Consider the following 22,676-nt stretch of genomic DNA (forward strand, 5'->3'; position numbering starts at 1 on the left):
AAGAAAAAATAAATGTGACTGTGCTATTAATACTACAGTAGAGTCTCACTTGTCCAAGCTAAACGGACCGGCAGAAGCTTGGATAAGTGAATATCTTGGGTAATAAGGAGGGATTAAGGAAAAGCCTATTAAACATCAAATTAGGTTATGATTTTACAAATTAAGCACCAAAACATCATGTTTTACAACAAATTTGACAGAATAAGTACAGTAGAGTCTCACTTATCCAAGCCTCGCTTATCCAAGCCTCTGGATAATCCGAGCCATTTTTATAGCCAATGTTTTCAATATATCATGATATTTTGGTGCTAAAGTCATAAATACAGTAATTACAACATAACATTACTGCGTATTGAACTACTTTTTCTGTGAAATTTGTTGTCTAACATGATGTTTTGGTGCTTAATTTGTGAAATCATAACCTAATTTGATGTTTAATAGGCTTTTCCTTAATCCCTCCTTATTATCCAAGATATTCGCTTATCCAAGCTTCTGCTAGCCTGTTTAGCTTGGATAAGTGAGACTCTACTGTAGTTCAATATGCAGTAATGTTATGTTGTAATTACTGTATTTACGAATTTAGCACCAAAATATCACGATATATTGAAAACATTGACTACAAAAATGGCTTGGATAATCCAGAAGCTTGGATAAGTGAGACTCTACTGTACCTGTTTTGTTATTTTTGCATGGGCTTTCATAGATATAAACCTTACTTCTTCAGATTTATAGTCATGATATAAGAAGTGGGCTTATGTCCACAAAATCTCACGTAAATATAAACGTAAAATTATAGTAATGGGGAAAACGGAAAAGCCAGCTTACTTAGCTGTCATACAATGGATGATGAATTTTCTTTTTACATGGTTTTTTATACTTGTGTAAGTTGGTGTTAAAATAAATGCACATAGGGAGGTTTCTATGGTACTCAAACACATGATTCAATAGCGTACCCATTTGTCATATGAAAAATGATGATAAGCGGCTCATTCTCTTTGACACAGTGAAAACATGAATGCTTGTCTGGAAAGAAATGTGAAAAATGATGTTGCTTTCTGAAGACATTGCATTGCAGATTATGGTCGTGATGAAATCTGTTGCAGTAAGCATTGCTATAAAGCCAAAATGCTCTGAATTACACTGAGGGCAGTCGCATATTGCAGCAGACACCAGCCATTAATTATTTTTATGAATCCTGGCCCTACAATACTGCAGTCTTTCTTAATGCAGATAGAAAAATGGATACATAGAAACGTTAGATAGCATTAACCTTACTTCTCCTATTTGCTTTGAGTGATGTCAGTTTAGCTGCAGACGGGTTTGGTGCACTGGTAACTTTTTTTGAGCTGAAATATACTGCTTACTTAACTTGTTATAACAATTTATCCAAAGGAAAAACCTGTTCTCTCTGCCCTCCCCAGACCAGAAAATGGCTTGACAATTCTAATGCTGTGTAATGCTTATGCATGGTCTTTAAGGAAGTGCGATTCAAGGACAACTATGTACCAGAGTAGCAGTAGACCTCTGAGATAGCAGAATCCATAAAGAATAGAATTCTACCAATACAGTTATAAAGAACAATCAATGGCTTAGAGAAACTTTGTTAATTTCAGGTAGGGGTGCAAAACCTTTGGGCTGCATGTACCCCAAGGAGTTTTGTATAGTTTCCCATGAAGCCCGTGGTAGTCAAATTTATTGCTGATTTTCTGCTTCCACTGCCAGATTAGTTACTTTCACTGATTTATTTCTACAGGGATGCTTTGATTGTACTTTTCCTACATGGCAGGGAGTTGGACTGTGGTCTCTTCAACTCTGTGATTCTATGATTCTACAATGTATGTTCATCCTTTGCCCAGGCGGGATTTCTCTGGGACCAATCTCTTGAGTGACCAAGGCCAGAGCTCCTCCTAAAAAGTGTCCCAGTATCGGTATGACCCTCAGTGTTGCTGACATTCATGACAGAGTAAGTGGGGGAGGGGAGAGGAGAGTCTAACAATATGAGTGGAAGAAATTGTAGATGCTGGACATGAATGGCCAAAGGTGTGGCCTCCAATCTTCCAACCAACCCTCAATGAGCTCCTCAAAAGCTACATCATAAAACCTCCACATCAATATATTGGGGGTAAGTGAGAACTGATTCATTCAGGAGTGGAGTAATACAATTCATTTTGGCAAATGCAGTGACCTTTATCTCAATTAAGTACCCGACTAGTTCCACAGACATTAGTTTAGGTGTCAAAGACCAACTAGCAGGATCCCATTGACACACAAAACGTTCCATGAACTATTAGGCCAACTTTTGAACCCAAGATAAAGTCATTGTTTAGGGCAAACTCACTGCACATCGATTTACACTGGAAAAGTAGGATACTCCTCCTTGACCAAATCATACTCCTACTTATAGCACACCAGCAAAATTAAGCTGTTTATCAAAAGGACACACTAGATTTATTTTTCTTGAGAAAGCACATCTCTAGGTTTTTCAGCTCGACTCTGTAGTCAGCTGGAAGTGAATCTTCTTAGTGCCTTGGGACCTTATCACATGGGGAGCCCCCTCCCCTGTACCGTTTTGCCAGCAAGCATGGCAAAACAGGCACATGGGGTGACTTCATCACTCTGCATATCGCTCTGGCACAGCAACGCTTCCCCCATCACACAGAGGAAGCATTGCCCAATTGGGACAGATTCTTCTTAGTACCTTGGGACCTTATCCCATGTTGATCAGGATGCTTCCATGCTGGTTGGTTGCGAGGCCTACACTGGAAATTGCGGGATGTCGTGTGATGGGCTGCATGCCCATCTGTCCATCAGCAGTCTGGCAAGCATCCTCAGACAATTAAATTGGTGTGATGAGATCCTTAGTATAAACTTTAATGGTCAAGCCCCCTAAAAAGAATACATATTTAAATTTCAGACTAAAACCTGAAGTGGATTTCTTACCCCACAGACATGGGAATAAGTGCTGTGAAATAGTAGGTTTGGTGAACAGTCTCTTCTCCAAAGTCACACTTGTTCCTTTTTTTGCTTGCACCAGTGAAATGTGAATCATTTCATTCTACACAGTAAGTGCCTGATTTACCATTGTGTTTAGGTGAGCTTAAACACAGATCCCTGTTGGCCCAGGGAAGGGCCAAATTTTTTAAAGATGGATTTTGCTTATATGGTGCAATTCTAGATTTGAAGGTGTTCTGACCTCATAATTTACTAGCACAGGGCCTCATTTGTCTTAAACCCAGAACTGTACACCATATATCATTGTATTTCACTTTAACTGCCATTTTAACTGCCACTATCGTAGGCCTCCCTGAGTCCCTTCGAGTGAGAGGGGCGGGATATAAATGTGAGAAGTAAATAAATAAATGTCTTGTGAAACTTTGAGTTTTCCAGTTTTGGAAGGATTATTTAGATTTTTTTGGTAGAGAGTCTAGTGTCTTCCAACTATAAACCCAGGATTTAATAGTATGCAACCAGAGTAGTTAAAGTAGAATAATCGTGCTACTAATATCTGTGTAGTGGGAAAGGATCCTGAATTGTAATATCTGAATTGGAAAGCTTGAGTTGGTTCTCCACACCGTTTAGTGCATTAATGTTAACTAAAATCATCTTTAAGTAATGTTACATATATAGGTCTCTTGCAGTGAGTCTTTTGGCACCCTATTGCATTTATAAGTGTGTACAATAATAAATCCAATAGTCTTTAAGCTGTCATAAGAATCTTTATCTTGTATATTGATGTAAAGTGTGGCTTTTCCATGGATAATTCCTTTTAATAAGAATAAGTAATTATAACTCAATACTCTGAATCTGATAACATGCAGACTATTTTCCTGGCCAAGGACTATTTGCCCATAACAGTCACTTTCCCTGACAGTATGTCAAAGGATTTTTGTTTATTATGAAATGCCCACAAGCAGATATTTCCGTGATATAGCAGTCCTGATTATACAAGCATTGCTGTTGATAACTGGAAGAATGCGAGGACAGTACAAATTCAAAGTAAAGAAGCTGCTTCAGCAGCAACTAGAAGTAAAGTAATGTAGCTGGTGTCAGCAACTGCATAGAATGGAATAAACCTACAGCACCACAAGCCAAAAATGTGGTATCTGTGAGAAGCAGGAAAACGAGACTGGCTCAGGACTACTGGAAGGGGCAGTTGATGGATTTTCTGCCAGAAGGGCAACCCCCCCCCCCCCATGTTTTGGACTGAAGGAGCTATCTGAGGTTCTGAATCCAATCAGCAAAGCAGTTTCAGCACCACGGATAACTCCTGTAACATTTGAACTAAACCCGAAACAGGATTCAACATTGTGCTGACATGGTTGGAACTAGCTGACACTAACTAATGGAGATGCAGAATGGTGGAGAAACAAAAAACAGTGAGAAAGATGGGACACTGACTTTCACTTGTGGATTTTTTCAGGAAGCCAGTTCTTCTGAAGTAAGCAAGATTTGACTTTTGAGAAAACAAGATCATACTATGAAACTCTATTATTGGACTTACTTTACCACTACAGTAAGCCCTTAACTCTTATGGGGGTTAGGGTGTAGCACCCACACAAAAGTAGGAAAATTGAAAAATTAAAAAAAACCCTGCTATGTTTTAAACCTAAGATAACACCTCTTTAAAAACCTTTAGGTTCATCAAAGTGATTCTGGTCAACTTCTGGTGGAAGTTGACTACAGAGTTACCCTTGAAGACTTAATGGTTCCTGTACAGAACATATTGATCAAATCTACAAACAGTCAAAACTGCAAACGTTCAATTTGCAAATATGGAGGACCAGTTGTAATACAATTAAATCAGTGAAGGGCAAAAGCTTTGTTTCAAAATTCTACACTACAAATGAAGAATGCTATAAAATGAGGGCAATTCCTTCCTTGGAGTGGGGAAGAAGTAAGGTTTGTTTGGCTTCATTTATGCATCAGTGACTGGGTATATAGTTTGCTTTATAAGCTACAGCTAGTAAATATTTAGAACTCAATTTCACACCTCCTTTTATGGATGACTAAGGATGAGGAAACCAAAATGCAAAAGGCAGGCAAAACCACTACTATGAATTCTTTTTTTCTCCTTGAATGTAACAACCTCTTTGATATTGTCAGCTTTCAGCAGTAAACCCCTACTGTTTTGATTATAGGATGTTGCTCTGCTGTGGTGGCCATGGAAACCCATGAAAAAGGTGCTATATTAGCTAGATTGAGTTAAAGTGGAACACATTCTATTCAGAGAAGCCCAAATCGCTTTCTTCCCAAGAGGCATTAAAGCAGTAATAGCCACATGAAATGCATCATGCATTTCGTTAAGGTTTGTAAATTCAAGTAATGACCAGAACCAGAGTATCAATCCCTACAATATCCAGTGCCTGTGCCACCTCTATAATTTTTAACCATTGCAATATGGTCTAGAATAAAAGGTACCCAAAAAGTCCACCTGATCTATCCAAAGCTTGTGTCTCTTTTAAAAATACAGCCTCCCCCCACATCCAGATCAGAAATGTTATGCGGGGAAGGGATTGTCCTTCCCCACAATATTATCTATCACCGGTATTATTTCACTGAAAAAGCCATTTGAGCTTAGTGGACAGGGAAATCAAGAGGGGGTTGGATCAGATTGCCCAATTTGGATTATAGAGAGAAGTTGGCTAGTAGAGAGAAGGTGGAGATGGAAATCAGACTATGTCCCTGTAGCCAGCCACAAAATGATTATGTCATTCACTGACGTCCACTGGGGATTTACAGACAATGCAAGCATTTCTTGTTTGACTATAAGGGAACAGCCAGATTCTTCTCTCATCCATCTTCCACTCTCCATCAGGCATAGAAAGATTAGGAAAGGGACCACAGCAGCTCAACAGTAATTTGGGTGTGTGTGTGTGTGTGTGGCAGCACTGTGTTGTGAAAGGAAGAAGGTAACTCTGGCCTCCACAACGATGAAAAAAGTGACAGAAATTGTGGCAAGGTGGCCTTACCACTAACAAGATGCCAACCTAATTGTGAACAGATGCATTACATTTTGACCCTAATGACTACATGTGAAGTTAGCTTTAATGTGGGAGGCTATTCACAGATACCTGCATACCATTAACCAGGAGGGAATGGACAATTTTCTCATCCAGTAATATTGACATTGATCTGTAATCTATATGATTTTGGCATAAGGGGCCAGAAAGTAATCAGAAATATGAGAGCATCTTGAATATTTGTGTTAAAGTTTTTGTGAGAACATATTGTTTTCAGGATCAGAGTTTATGCACTCTTGAAATAAAGAATATGAATGCTTATTTATTTATTTATTTATTTATTTATTTGCAGTATTTATATTCCGCCCTTCTCACCCCAAAGGGGACTCAGGGCGGATCACATTATACACACATAGGGCAAACATTCAATGCCCATAAACGCATCAAACAGAGACCGAGACAGACAGACGCAGAGGCAATTTAACCTTCTTCTGAGGGGATGTTTGATTCTGGCCACAGGGGGGAGCAGCTGCTTCATCATCCACTCTGATGGCACTTCCTCATTCCAGGTCGTAAATTAGTTAACCTTGCCTCCCCACTTTTTTTTTTAATAAGTGGTACCTTATTTCCTACTTGATAGATGCAACTATCTTTCGGGTTGCTAGGTCAGCAACAAGCAGGGGCTATTTTTATTTTATTTTTTTTAATTGACGGGTGCTCACCCCGCCACGGGCTGGCCTCAAACTCATGACCTCATGCTAACCAGAATTCTGTTGGACAATTATTCTGACATAACCTATAGCTATGCACTTGTGACTGTTTCATATTCATAGTCTCTACATAATTCCTAGAATAGGGAATAGTGTCCATAGGGACCATGAAAGCCCCCCAGTCTCCATTACAGGAAAGCAACTGCTGCAATCGATTGAGGTCTCCTCCCCTGTCAATCAGGAAACAACTGGCTGACAGCTCATTTCCCCTTTGATGAGTTGTGACAGGGTCCCTATTTCTGCCTTTTGCTTTGGAGATCACAGGAGGAGGTGGACTGTCAAATCAGCTGGTGGATGGACCATCACTGAATGCAGTAGCTGCTTCCAGTATATGGGGATTGAAATGGGATTGACTGCATAGCACTTTACACATCAGTAAGTCCTCCAAGGGGTTCTGATGCTCCTCTCCTTCAAGATGCACACTGGATGACTCAAGGAAGAGCTTAATCTCTACTAGGATTTGCCTCGCAATTTGTAAACCTTTAGTATAGGCTGTGTGCCATTTGATAACAGCCCAAATGGATTTGTTTCAGTTGCGTTATCAGAGGAATGGAATTAGGTTTTCAATTTTAAAACACTATATTATTAATGTGAGGCAATTGATATAAAGTCTTGTGTGTGTGTCTTCTTTCTCATATTGGGAAAACTTGGTATCACGAATGATTGTGTCATATTTAGCAGTTCCCTTCTCCTGGCACCAGAGAGAACACAAAGTGAACTAAAAGGCTTTTCATTTTGTTTCAGAAGCAGTTTCATCAACTGCCTATGCATCTCCAGCAAGAAGCCTGGGAGACCCAGGAATAACACCACTGTCTCCATCCCACATTGCGGTAAGAAATGCATCATGTATATCACTGTATTGTTTTCTCCCACTCCATGGGGAGAATTTCAGTTTATAGACTATTAATGGATTATTGTTATGCCTATTTCTTTAGTTTTTAAAGTCTCTGTAGAGCAGTATCCACTCAAGGCAGCATAGAAATCATGGTAACATAAAATCACAATTCTAATAATATAACACTATTTGAAACAAATTCCAAGGTGGATAGACATATTGGTCTTTTAGCATAAAAGCCACAGTGCCTTGTCATCCTGTAAAACAAATGAATGAAGGTAGTGAAGCTTAACTTTAAGTGAAAATATGAGTGAAAGCCCTTGTGAGCTCTGTTGCACTAAATCAGGAGTCCTCAAACTTTTTAAGCAGAGGGCCAGTCCACAATCACTCAAACTGTTGAGGGGCCAGATTATCTTTTGAAAAAAATATGAACAAATTCCTATGTGCACCGCACATGTTCTATTTGTAGTGCAAAACAACAACAACAACAATGAAAGAGCAATACAATATTTAAAAATAAAAACAATTTTAACCAACATAAACCTATCAGGATTTCAATGGGAAGTGTGGGCCTGCTTCTGACCAATGAGGTAGTCAAGTTAATTAGGATTGTTGTTGTGTACCTTCTAGTCATTTCAGACTTTAGGAAAGCCTAAGTCTAAAACTGATGACCTCAGAGGGCCACGTCCGGCCCACGGGCCTCAGTTTGGGGACCCCTGCACTAAATCATAACATTGCACAAGTAGTTACACAAGTAATTGTGCAATGAGGTTGGATGGTTTTTTATCCAACAACTTTATACCACCAGTTTTCTGTGTTTTGTGTTTTAATCTCTGTGCTGTGTATTTTAATATGCATTTTATAGAAATATGTTTTAAAATGTACTTTTTATAGAAATGTGTTTAATGTGTGCATTTATAGAATTTCCCCAATGTTATGTGCTTCAGGGGCAGGGCCCCTGATGGCACAGTGTGTTAAAGCGCTGAGCAGCTGAACTTGTGGGCCAAAAGGTCCCAGGTTCAAATCCCGGCAGCGGAATGAGCGCCTGCTGTTAGCCCCAGCTCCTGCCAACCCAGCAGTTCAAAAACATGCAAATGTGAGTAGATGAATAGGTACAGCTCCGGCAGGAAGGTACAGCACTCCATGCAGTCATGCCAGCCACATGACCTTGGAGGTGTCTACTGACAACGCCAGCTCTTCGGCTTAGAAATGGAGATGAGCACCAACCCCTAGAGTCGGTCACAACTGGACTTAACGTCAGGGGAAACCTTTACCTTTTGTACTATGTGCTTCCAACTACGTTGGAACCACCTTGAGCCACAAGGAGAGAAGAGTAAGAAATAAAATTATGTTTATGATTATGATTATTATTAAACCTAGTAAATAAGAACAAGACAGTGAACATATCTCCCTCTATGAATCATCACGGAAATTAAGATCTTCTGGGGAGACCCTGCTCTCGGTCCTGTCACTGTCATAGGTGCAATTGGCGGGATGACAGATAGGGCCTTTTCAGTGATTTCTCCCCTCCCTGGTGAGATTAGATCAGCCCCCTCCTTCCTGTCCATCAGAAAGATGGTAAAGACCTGGCTGTGGGGCCCAGCCTTTGGTAAAGTGCAATAATGGCAGCAAAATGAAATTTCACCCTGCTGACCACATCTGGTGCGGCTGACTTGTGATGGTTTTAAATAACTGTTTTGATGTAAAGATAACTGATTTAAATGTTTATGTATATTTATAGTTTATGTTATGTTCTGGCATTGAATGTTTGCTGTATATATGTTGCTCTCCACCCAGAGTCCCTTTCAGGATGAGAAGGGTGGAATATAATTTTAAAAAAAACAAAAAACCTTTAAAACACTGTTTGGAGCAGCACATAGAGTGACAAATGATAATTCAAAACCAAGAATATAAGAACAATAATAAAGATACAAAAGATGTGTATTTTTAATGAAATCATCCCCATGAAAAGATCTTCAAATCGTTTCTGGCATATGGGACCAACAGTGGGAATTCCGTCAGTTATCAAAAACACCTATTTCTTTTGCCTAACAATCTAAGCTGAACTTCATGCTGTACCAAAAGCAGGTCCAACATTTATTTGTAAACTCAGTGTATGTCAGTGAAGTCTTTTAACACCCCTGTTAAAAGGGGCCCCTGGTGGCACAGTGTGTTAAAGCGCTGAACTTCTGAACTTGCGGACCAAAAGGTCCCAGGTTCAAATCCCAGGAGCGGAATGAGTGCCCGCTGTTAGCCCCAGCTCCTGCCAACCTAGCAGTTCGAAAACATGCAAATATGAGTAGATCAATAGGTACCACTCTGGCAGGAAGGTAATGGCGCTCCATGCAGTCATGCCAGCCACATGACCTTGGAGGTGTCTATGGACAACACCGGCTCTTCGGCTTAGAAATGGAGATGAGCACCAACCCCCAGAGTCGGACATGACTAGACTTAATGTCAGGGGAAGCCTTTACCTTTACTAAAACATGTGTTATATACAGTTCTCCCCACCACATAGAAGGAGAAGAGTGGTGATTTTCTAGTTGTAGGCAATATGAAGTCTTGAGGGAGGCAGTGCAGTTGCATCATTTACTAGATTTCTAAAATGCCTGCAAACATCAGTAGTCTTAAATAAGAGAGGCGTTTACTGCAGAGGAGAAAAGTCTGGAAAAAATATCCTTTGATATTTTCCTGGAACTGAGAATCAAAACATTTGTGTCAGCAGTAGTGACCTTCATTCTGTCAAGGCCTGAAATGCAATACTAGATTAGTGTGGTAGTGTGATTGCGCTGCACAGCATGATAAAAAATGCCTGAGCCCACAAAAATTCAGTGTCAGACTTTGTCTCTCACAGGAAGTGCTACTTTGACAGCTTGTGTGGTTTGTGCTAATTATAATCTGCCCTATACATATTTCCCATCAGGTCCCGCCACAACAGTCCCAGTAGCTGTTTTAGGAGCACTTATAGTCTTGGCAATAGTGTCACAGTTGCAAATGAGAATGTGGAACAATTACAATGTAGGCATCATAACTAAGAGGATACTAACTTACTCTATTCCCTCATTTCTCTTCTAAATGAGAAGTGGTTGCTTTGTTCCGCTCACCAAATCAACAAAGATAGTGCATGGGGTTTTCATTCATTTAAAGCAGGGGTCCCCAAACTAAGGCCCGGGGGCCGGATGCGGCCCATCAAAGCCATTTATCCGGCCCCCACGGCACAAGGGCAGAAGGGGGTTGGGCTAAATGGCCCAAGGGGTCTCTTCTTCTCTTACAACCCTTATTATTATTATTATTATTATTATTATTATTATTATTAACATTGAGACTGGGTGGCCATCTGTCAGGGATGCTTTGCTTGTGCTTATGGTGCACAGAGGCAGAAGGGGGTTGGACTCAATGGCCCAAGAGGTCTCTTCCAACCCTCTTTATTATTATTATTATTATTATTATTATTATTATTATTATTATTATTAACATTGAGGCTGGTAGGCTATCTGTCAGGGGTTCTTTGCTTGTGCTTTCGATGCACAAAGGCAAAGGGGGATTGGACTCAATGGCCCAAAGGGTGTCTTCCAACCCTCTTATTTATTATTGTTGTTATTGTTATTATTATTATTTATTGCTCGGTGGCCAACTATAGTCCGGCCCTCCAATGGTCCGAAGGATCATGCACTGGCCCCCTGTTTAAAAAGTTTGGGGACCCCTGATTTAAAGGAAAATCATGTCATAAAAATGAAACCTCGCCTTGGTACTTACAGTACTTACTTACTTTACTTACTTAGGCGATCCCTCGTAGTTCGAGGATGATGGTCCTCCATTTCTGTTTTCTTGGGGATGGATCCATAGATGGCTGAAGAGACCTATTCTTGGTCTGCATGTTCTCCCGCAGTGAGGACATCAGTTTCCAGGTGGAAGGCGGTCCCGGTCAGGGTTGGTTTGACGGGCCTTCCTCTTGGCACGTTTCTCCCTTAAGCCCTCCATTCGTGCCTCTTCAAACTCCGCAACACTGCTGGTCATAGCTGACCTCCAATTAGAGCGCTCGAGGGCCAGGGCTTCCCAGTTGTCAAGTGTCTATGCCACAGTTTTTAAGGTTGGCTTTAAGCCCATCTTTAAATCTCTTTTCTTTCCCACCAACATTACATTTCCTGTTCTTGAGTTCGGAGTAGAGTAACTGCTTTGGGAGACGGTGATTTGCTGGGGTTATGTACGTACAACTCTGCAAGAGTAGAAAAATGATGAATAAAAGAAACCCACTGTTTGTTTAAGTTGAGGGAGCACCTTTGTAGGAATCTCTTAAGTTCTCTCTCATTACTATGTGATCAACGTCAGCCAGAAGTTGACTTTGGAATCACACTGGAGGACCTGGAGCAGTGGTTCTCAACCTGTGGGTCTCCAGATATTTTTGCCTTCAACTCCCAGAAATCCTAACAGCTGGTAAACTGGCTGGGATTTCTGGGAATTGTAGGCCAGGTTGAGAACCACTGACCTAGAGAGAACCTTTTAAACCCACAAAAGTCAAATGTGGAGGGCTTAGTGTGCTATTTTTCATTCATTCATGTAGAGATTAGTAGCGCTATGGTTTGACATTAAAGATTATTCATGATGTTTATGTAATTGTTATCCATATGCTTTACTTCTGTTATTTTCACAGAAGGACTCTGAAGCAAATGACACAGAGGAGCAGTCATTTCAAGTTGTTGTGGCTGTTGATTTCGGCACAACTTCCAGTGGCTATGCCTACAGTTTCACCAAGGAACCAGAATGCATCCATGTGATGAGGTAATGGCAAGGATTCCAATTTTATCTGTAAAGTGCACCGAAACCCTATGATGGTGAGGGTAGCAGCATGTTTCAGGAACAGTAGCTCAAGAAATTTCAAGAAGTTCTGCCTTTAGCCTATAAAGCCCTAAACTATTTGGACCCAGTCTACTTAGTAGACCACATCTCCTTCTATGAAGCCACAGAAGCTCTGAGATCCTTAGGAGAAGTCCTTCTCTCAGTTCCGTCATCATCTCAAGTGCAATTGGTGGGAATGAGAGAGAGGGCCTTTTTGATTGTTGCCCCATTGCTCTGGAAATTCCTTCCCAAAGAAGTTAGAATGGCTCCCTGCTTGCTTTCGCTTAGGAACCAAGTTAAGACCTTCCTGTGGAAGCGGGCCTTCCCCGAAGGAGAAGAGTAGTGTTTTTTAAACATCAGCTTCATGTATGCAGTATGTATGCAGAGTGGAGCTCTGGCAATTTGAACTTGATTACATCCTAAAGTAATGGAGATTAGATGGGCTTTTAATCTACTGAATGTTTAAATTGTGTTTTATAGTCTATTTATTATGCGTAGTGTGGGTTTTTAATTTTTAAAATAATTTCCATTAGATACGTTGTGGTTTTTTTATTATGTTTATTTTCTGTGGTTATGTAATATTTTTGTCTGTGTGTTGTTCACTGCTTTGAGTCCTGTTTCGGGAGAAAAACGAGATAGAAATAAATAATTATTTGTCAAAATGTTAATCAGTAGCTCTTGAAGAAACTCCTTTGTCACATGCCCCTGTTTATGCAGGTGCCACTTCAAAGCATTGTGGGTAGGGTGCCAATCAAAAATGGGACTCCATAGGTAAGGCTCATTCATTCATTAGTAGCAATATGCTACACTCGTAATAACATATGAGTTCAGAGGCATGAAAAGAGTTATGAGCACTTATCTTTGTTATGATGATAAGATAAAATAATATAATTAATCAGGAAAATAAAATAAAAACCTTTAGTCGGGAACCTGTAGGGTCAGACCACTCATGCAAAACTAAGGGTTTATATTTATTTATTTACAGTATTTATATTCCGCCCTCACCCCGAAGGGGACTCAGGGTGGATCACATTGCACATATAAAGCAAACATTCAATGCCAATACATAGAACAGAGACAGAGACAGACGTAGGCACGGGCGGGCCTCAAACTCACGACCTCTTGGTCAGAGTGATTTGTTGCAGCTGGCTGCTAACCAGCCTGCGCCACAGCCCGGCCTCTTGAATCCTTCCCCACCTTGGCATGCTCTAGATGTATCTCTTGAATCCGTCCCCACTTCGGCATGCTCTAGATGTGTCCTTCTCTGAGTAGATTGGCAACACAGAGAGGTATCTGGTCTTTTGCTTTGTGAATGGCAATGTATGGTAGTGGGGGGATATCTAGATGATGTATTTGCATTTGGCCAGAGAAAAACATAGGTCCTACCAAGAGCCACAAAGGGCCTTATCACATTAACGCTGGGATTCGCCATGCATCATGGTGAATCCATGGGGTTCCAGTGGGGGGCATGGAGAACCTTTGGGTTCCCAGGTATTTTGACCTACAACTCCCAGAAATCCCAGCCTGTTTACCAGCTGTTAAGATTCCTGGGAATTGAAGGCGAAACATCTGGGGACCTACAGGTTGAGAACCATTGTCCTAAGGTGTTGACTCTGAGAACTCCATTATCCAGGCATTAAAAATCTAAGTGGCTCTCAACACAATCAGCCTCTGTCAGACTGTAAACTGGACAATCTAGTGGAATAAAGCTGTCATCATTTGTATTCACTTAAAATGAACAGAATCTTTTGGCCTTATAAAACCACAAAAATGAGGAATATTTTTTCTCATAAATATGGAATTTTCAAAACCAAAAATTCTAATCATAATATCTGTCATTCATAATCATCAAAGCAATTGTTACTTCTAATATATAATTATAGCATACTTAACCCATAGTCATAACCTCTTGATGGGATACACCTGGAGGAAGGCTTCCAATGGGAAGCTGGATTCTATTCTCTTCTCAGCCACAGAATTTGCTAATTTGTTCAAGTAACACCTGTGAATTACAGTACAACCCTCTTACAGTAGAGTCTCACTAATCCAACGTTCTGGATTATCCAACGCATTTTTGTAGTCAATATTTTCAATATATCATGATATTTTGGTGCTAAATTCATAAATACAGTAATTACTACATAGCATTAATGTGTAATGAACTACTTTTTCTGTCAAATTTGTTGTATAACATGATGTTTTGGTGCTTAATTTGTAAAATCATAACCTATTTTGATGTTTAATAGGCTTTTTCTCTCCTTATTATCCAACATATTCACTTATCCAACATTCTGCCGGCCCGTTTATGTTGGATAAGTGAGACTCTACTGTATTTGCAGACTCAGTATCTATAGTTTCACTTACTCAACCTCCAAAAAAATATTTAATCGTATTTGTGGGCCATTCTAGATCCTGCAACATGATTCCACAGTATGCTTCCAACCCAAATATAGTAAAAATATAAGGTTCACTATTAATAATAATAATAATAATAATAATAATAATAACAACAACAACAACAACACTAATACAGTAGAGTCTCACTTATCCAACATAAACGGGCTGGCAGAATGTTGGATAAGCAAATATGTTGGATAATAAGGAGGGATTAAAGAAAAGCCTATTACACATCAAATTAGGTTATGATTTTACAAGTTAAGCACCAAAACATCTTGTTTAACAACACATTTGACAGAAAAAGTAGTTCAATACGCAGTAATGCTATATAGTAATTACTGTATTTATGAATTTAGCACCAAAATATCATGATGTATTGAAAACATTGACTACAAAAATGCATTGGATAATGCAGAATGTTGGATAAACGAGTGTTGGATAAGTGAGATTCTACTGTAATAAATTTATTTCTTACTTGCCTCTCTTCACAGCAATCATAACCCATGTTTTTAGTATCCACAGAGGTTTTTTGGAACAGTGGATATGGGGGTGATATTGTATTGTTTTGCATTTTTGCACAGTGGGTGGGGAAACTATGAAGAATATGTCAGAGTAATTTACGCAGCGCAGCAACAGTTGGATGTAGTCCGTGGAATGAAGAACAAAGAGACATCAAGAGACGATGGTAAAACTATATACAAGTTTTATTGTACAAGACAAACAGACTTGCAGACAAACACAGGACTTGACTTCTCAGCAGACAGAACTGAACTGAACTGATGTAATCAGTAATGCACAAACACTTGTGTCTGGACACTCCCCAGTTCTAGCCACACATCAAGGTCATCACAGCTTCTCAGTAATTAACTCTTTACAGACTATAGTACACTCTGGATGATGCAATCAGTATGCAATACAAACCAAGACACAAATTGCATTTAAACACTATCTATACACAAATCCCACATTAACAGAATACATGCTAGTTCAACTCGGAAAGAAAAAGAGAGAGATGAGAGGAAAGGGCCTGTTATTACCATGGATAAGGATTAGGATCTTATGACCTTAAATTAAACAAAACATGTTAAACTTTTGTATTTAAGACAGGAGAAGAAGGTAAATTCCCGTTTAGGTTTCTAGTCTGATCCATTTCTCCCCAATTTTTTTTTCAAAAAATCTGTATGGAAACTTTGTATTTAAATATTCATTTTTCAACGGAATCTTCTCTTAAACTGCATACTGGTATTGCCAAAGAGATGTCAACATTTTGTCAAGTCAAGAACTTCATTAGAACAATTGGAAAAACATCCCAGATGCTATCAGAATATTCAGCCAATCAGTAATAGTATAATCCTAACACTCAAATGCCTCAGGTGTTTAGGATTAGGATTATATAGAATCCTCTTTTGCTTGTTAATTACAGAGCTCTGATGGCAAAGTGATGCTTCCCAACACTTCTAGGAGTCATTACAGTTGCCGCTGACCTAGTTGCCTCAGCTAAGTTGGCCCTTGGTAATTTGTACTCAGATTTATACATTAGTCTAGGACAGTGGTTCCCAACCTTTTTTTTTTAACCAGGGCCCACTCGACCAGAGATTACTCTCCAACATTAGTATCCAAAGGGTTATGAATCAATTTTTGGTCAACTTTAGATTCTATTTGGTTATTTGGGGTGCTGATTCAGAAAATTGCATTAGATAGACCACAGTTTTTGATGCAGAACATATGCCATCCAGTAGTCGCCATCTACTCGCCCATAGAAAACCATATTTAATAATCTAGAACTGATGTGGTATATCCAATGCAATGGTCAGCTCTGTGGAAAGGTGAGGAAATAAAATAATAAAATAAAATACCGTATATACTCGAGTATAAGCCGACCCGAATATAAGCCGAGGCACCTAATTTTACCACAAAAAAAACCTGGGAAAACATTGACTCCAGTATAAGCTGAGAGTGGTAAATTTCAGAAATAAAAACAGATACCCATAAAATTACATTAATTGAGGCATCAGTAGGTTAAATATTTTTGAATATTTACATAAAGATCTAATTTAAGATAAGACTGTCCAACTTTGATCAAATCATTATTCTCATCTTCTTCAATGTAAATGTGCTTACGTATCCTTTTAATAATAATAGAGTAAAATAATACATGTAATAATAATAATAATAATAATAATAATAAATACAGGAAAATAATACATGTAATAATAAATAGAGTAAAATACTAAATGTAATAACAATAATAATAATAAGATCAGAGTGAAATAATAAATGTATTATAATAAAAATAGAGTAAAATAAATGTAATAGTAGCAACAATAATAGAGAAAAATAATAAATGTAATAATACCAATAATAATAGAAAAAAATAGTAAATGTCCTATATATTCTCGAGTATAAGCTGACCGAAATATAAGCCAACCAGGACCCTCACCCGAGTATAAGCCGAGGGGGGCTTTTTCAGTCTTAAAAAGAGGGCTGAAAAACTAGGCTTATACTCGAGTATATACAGTAAATAAAGAGGAAGGAGATTCGCAGGCTGGATTTTTGTTCTTGTGGTCAACTGCTGGGCTGCAGCCCACAGGTTGGGAACCACTGGTCTAGCAAGTGCAGAATTGAATCAGAATTCACAAAAATTCAGCTTCCTCAGTCATCCAATTTCAAATAGGATTTGGCCAGCCAACAGTATTGCAGTCAAGCCAACAACAGCAACAACATGTCTTTCAGTCATGCAACTAAAACATTTTGAGAAATCATCTCATGATTCATTTCCAAATACCAAAAACTCATTATTCATCATCAGTATTTAAACACTGTAGGTTTCAAGCTGTGTGACAACTGGTAGTGCAGAAAGGATTATAAAAACAATAATGCACAACTGAATTATTTCATGAGATAAATAAATATTTTAAAAACTATGTTTATATCAGTTCTGGTTTTTGATCTATTTACTGTATATACTCGAGTATAAGCTTAGTTTTTCAGCCCTTTTTTTAAGACTGAAAAAGCCCCCTCGGCTTATACTCGAGAATATATGGTACATTTATTATTTTTCTCTATTATTGTTGCTACTATTACATTTATTTTATTCTATTATTATTATTATTATTATTATTATTATTATTACATTTATTATTTCACTCGGATATTATTATTATTATTATTACTGCATTTATTATTTTACTCTATTATTACTTGTATTATTTTCCTGTATTTATTATTATTATTATTACATGTATTATTTTACTCTATTATTATTAAAAGGATACATAAGCACCTTTACATTGAAGAAGATGAGAATAATGATTTGATCAGAGTTAGACAGAATTATCTTAAATTACAGTTTTATGTAAATATTCAAAAACATTTAACCTACTGATGCCTCAATTAATGTAATTTTATTGGTATCTTATTTTTATTTCTGAAATTTACCACCCTCGGTTTATACTGGAGTCAATGTTTTCCCAGTTTTTTTGTGGTAAAATTAGGTGCCTCGGCTTATATTCGGGTCGGCTTATACTTGAGTACAGTAGAGTCTCACTTATCCAAGCCTCGCTTATCCAAGCCTCTGGATAATCCAAGCCATTTTTGTAGTCAATGTTTTCAAAATATCATGATATTTTGGTGCTAAATTCGTAAATACAGTAATTACAACATAACATTACTGCGTATTGAACTACTTTTTCTTTCAAGTTTGTTGTATAATGTGATGTTTTGGTGCTTAATTTGTAAAATCATAACCTAATTTGATGTTTAATAGACTTTTCCTTAATCCCTCCTTATTATCCAAGATAATTCGCTTATCCAAGCTTCTGCCGGCCCGTTTTGCTTGGATAAGTGAGACTCTACTGTATATACGGTACATTATAATAGAAGCTAAATGGCAATCTCTTCTTTTTCTATTTTCTCCTGATCTTCTATTGATCCTTTACCAGTATTTGTTTTTTGCAGAACCATTGTAAAAAAATCATTTCTTTGCCTTCATTGTTAACAGAGCAAATCAATGAACTGAGTTTGGCAGACTGATAACTAAGTGTTAAACTTACTGTGCACTGACAATAGGCATAAGAGAAATTGTGAGGCCAACCAAAATCCTAGCCTCATAGAGCTGGAGGGAGTTGCAAGGGTCAGTAATCCAGTCCGCTGCATTCATCTGATTTGTTAGACCTAAATAATTCCTGACAGATGAACATTCAGTCTCAAAAAAAGAGAAAAAAGTCTCCAAGGAAGATTGGATAACTTCCCTGGACAGTTTGTTGCCGTGTCATTCTGCCATAGCAGCAACAGGGAATACAGAGTAAAGACTTGTATTCTTTACGTACCTGGCTAGAACTAAACTAAGCAAATGAACAAACAATCAACCAAGCAAGCGAAAAACCCACTCAAATTTCTCTTCCTCCAATTTTGTCAGCTGCAGCTGGTCTTGCAGTATACAGACAGCGTAAAGGGAAGAATATGATTCTGTGCAGCTGAGGTTCATCTCCCAGCATACTCTTGTTCAGCAGTCAAGCTCCCCAGGGGATCAGAACCAGTTTCCACAAAACAGAATCTCATCTGCTAATTTTTTGTGGGGAAGAAATATGCCCTTCCAACTCTTCAGTTATTGTTGTATAAGATATCGCATGATGGCTTATAGGAATTAAGTGCTCACTTCACTTTTTGTAATTTTTTTCCTGATTTTCTTTTGATCCTTTTCCAGTAAGGGCAAGGACATGTGGTTTGGGAATTCAATGCCATTACAGTTGGCAAGCTGCAGATCAAAGGGTTTGGAGACACCAAGGGAACAGAGTTAAATCAGAATGGGAAAAAAGAAGGATAAAAATTGTTTGGAAAAGGCATCTGAGATAGGGATAAACAGTGTTTTAATAAGCAACTTTTTCAAACTACAATTCCTGGAATCCCTCAGCCAGTAGTGCAATTTTTTTCAAGCTGTATTATTATTATTGTTATTATTATTATTATTATTATTATTATTATTATTATTATTATTATTATTTTATTGTATGACACAGCAAACAAGATAGATATGCTGGATTTCGTTTCACAAAATCACAAGTCGAACACTTCCCAAGTGTCTAGGACTGTGTGATGTATTTCCGGATGATGCGTGCAGATCCCAGTAGGGTGGCCTTTTGCAGTTGGCAGATCGTAATTTTGTCAATGTCTATTGTTTCCAAATGCCGGCTGAGATCTTTTGGCACGACACCCAATGTGCCAATCACCACCGGGACCACCTGCACTGGTTTCTGCCAGAGTCTTTGAAGTTCAATCTTGAGGTCCTGATAGCGGCTGAGTTTTTCCTGTTGTTTTTTGTCAATGCGGCGGTCACCTGGGATGGCGACATCAATGATCCAAACCTTTTTCTTTTCCACAACTGTGATGTCTGGTGTGTTGTGTTCCAGAACATTGTCAATCTGGATTCGGAAGTCCCACAGTATCATTTTCCAATACTTTTGCAGGTTTGTGATCCCACCAGTTCTTTACTGCAGGGAGGTGGTACTTGAGGCATAAGTTCCAATGAATCATTTGGGCCACATAGTTGTGCCTCTGTTTGTAGTCTGTCTGCGATTTCTTACAGCAGCTGAGGATATGATCAATGGTTTCGTCGGTTTCCTTGCACAGTCTGCATTTTGGGCCATCAGTTGATTTTTCAATCTTGGTCTTAATTGCATTTGTTCTGATGGCTTGCTCCTGAGCTGCCATCAGAACAATTATTATTATTATTTATACTCCATTTTTTCTCTCCACAAGGAGGCTTATATTAAAACAGTGGTTCTCAGCTCCCAGAAATCCTAACAGCTTGTAAACTGGCTGGGGTTTCTGGGAGTTGTAGGCCAAAGCACCTGGGGACCCATAGGTTGAGAACCACTGCATTAAAAGGGTTTCAATACAATTTAAAATCTACAAACATAAAAAGAGAATTAAATATAAATGGTATTAAAATGTCACAGTTAAAATCCATAAAAACTGATTAAAAACAAATTCAAAGCTAAAACAACAGCACCCCCTGACTTGATCTTAAAAACCATATCATTTAAAAGCCTGGCTGAATAAAAAGGTTTTAGCCTGCCAATGGAAGGACAGCAGGAAGTTCCAGAGTTGGGAACAGCCATCGAGAAGGCCCTCTCTCTTGTTCCCACAAACCAAGCTTGAGATGGTGATGGGACTGAAAGAAGGGCCTCTCCTGAAGATCTCAGAGCCCAGGTAGGCTTCTACAAGGAGATACAGTCAGCCAAATAGCTGTATGTAGGAATCAGACATGGGATGGAAAAAGTACCTAGTGAAGAAGGCATTAAAGGGTTGGAATTAATCATAAGACTTGGAGAAACCATCATACATTCACAAGTTAAGCCCTTTATTTTAGTGGAGAGATTTTAACTCACGATGAACACTTTGTCCAAATGTATCTCCCTTTATGACCCAGCTTGGAGGTTGAATTCGTTGTGGGAGGCCCTGCTCTCTGTCCTGCGACTGGTGGGGACAAGAGACAGGGCCTTCTCAGTGGTGGCCCCTCGTCTGTGGAACTCCCTCCCCAATGAAATCAGAACAGCCCCTTCCATCCTGTATTGCACGAAAAAACCTAAGACATGGTTATGGGACCAAGCATTCAAACAAAACTGTAGCAGTGCAATACTTGAGAATTTTAAAAGTGACTGACTGATTCTGGACTATGATTTTGGACTTGCGTGATTTTAATTGCTATTTTCATAATTTATGTTTTAATATTTGGTTTTAAGTGTAATTGTTATGTTTGGAAGTTGTATGTTTGGCATCGAATTGCTGCCAGTTGTGAGGCCGCCCTGAATCCCCTTTGGGGTGAGAAGGGCAGGGTACAAGTATGGGAAATAAATAAATAGTCTTTGAAACAAGGGGAAATAAAAAAAACACAATAGACTGGATCATTGCAGATAGGTTTTAGAAGAAACACAATTGTGCTCTAAAGCATAGTTATATACTGTATATACTCAAGTATAAGCCTAGTTTTCCAGCCCTTTTTTAAGACTGAAAAAGCTCCCCTCAGCTTATACTCGGATGAGGGTCCTGGTTGGCTTATATTTGGGTCAGCTTATACTCAAGAATATATGGTACATTTATTATTTTTCTCTATTATTGTTGCTACTATTACATTTATTTTACTCTATTTTTATTATTAATAATAATACATTTATTATTTCTCTCTGATCTTATTATTATTGCATTTATTATTTTACTCTATTTATTATTACATGTATTATTTCCCTGTATTTATTATTATTATTACATGTATTATTTTACTCTATTATTATTAAAAGGATACATAAGCACATTTACATTGAAGAAGATGAGAATAATGATTTGATCAGAGTTGGGCAGTCTTATCTTAAATTTGAGCTTTATGTAAATATTCAAAAACATTTAACCTACTGATGCCTCAATTAATGTAATTTTATTGGTATCTATTTTTATTGCTGAAATTTATCACCCTCGGCTTATACTGGAGTCAATGTTTTCCCAGTTTTTTTGTGGTAAAATTAGGTGCCTTGGCTTATATTTGGGTCGGCTTATACTCAAGTATATACGGTACTAATAATATTGACTTTGACTTATTTGAGATTACCTAGAACAATAATATGAAGCAAATTCCTTACTCCCCATGTTTAATTATTTGTTACTAGCAAAGTTCTCTGTGGAAGGATAAGGATGTATAGAACACTCAAGATGCCCTATTGAGAAATTGGTCTGCTAGAACAAGAGATTCCTCATTAGAGGGCTCTGTAAAAATAAAATAGAATTTAAATTTTAAAATAAACATGTTCTTGTAGAAAAGATAAAGAATGATCCTGTAATGCAAAAATGCATTTGGAGGTGCCTCATTTTAATTCTTCTTTGATA

General features: G+C 38.3%; 1 protein-coding gene across 9 annotated transcripts in view; it reads left to right on the forward strand.

The window, feature by feature from the left end:
• The window catches only part of hspa12a (heat shock protein family A (Hsp70) member 12A), an 83,198-nt gene that overhangs the window by 6,719 nt on the left and 53,803 nt on the right, over positions 1 to 22,676 (forward strand). For 2 of the 9 annotated variants that reach the window (XM_008114816.3, XM_062975666.1), the window contains exons 2-3: positions 7,475 to 7,560; positions 12,220 to 12,344. In XM_008114816.3, coding sequence (XP_008113023.1) covers positions 7,475 to 7,560; positions 12,220 to 12,344 — 211 coding nt within the window. Of the gene's footprint in view, positions 1 to 7,474; positions 7,561 to 12,216; positions 12,345 to 15,220; positions 15,484 to 22,676 lie in introns of those variants that run through there. The other 7 variants (XM_062975665.1, XM_062975667.1, XM_003223497.4 and 4 more) reach the window with 4 other exon arrangements.

The sequence above is a fragment of the Anolis carolinensis genome, chromosome 3, assembly GCF_035594765.1.
Source record: "Anolis carolinensis isolate JA03-04 chromosome 3, rAnoCar3.1.pri, whole genome shotgun sequence".
In the NCBI taxonomy this organism is placed as follows: Eukaryota; Metazoa; Chordata; class Lepidosauria; order Squamata; family Dactyloidae; genus Anolis; species Anolis carolinensis.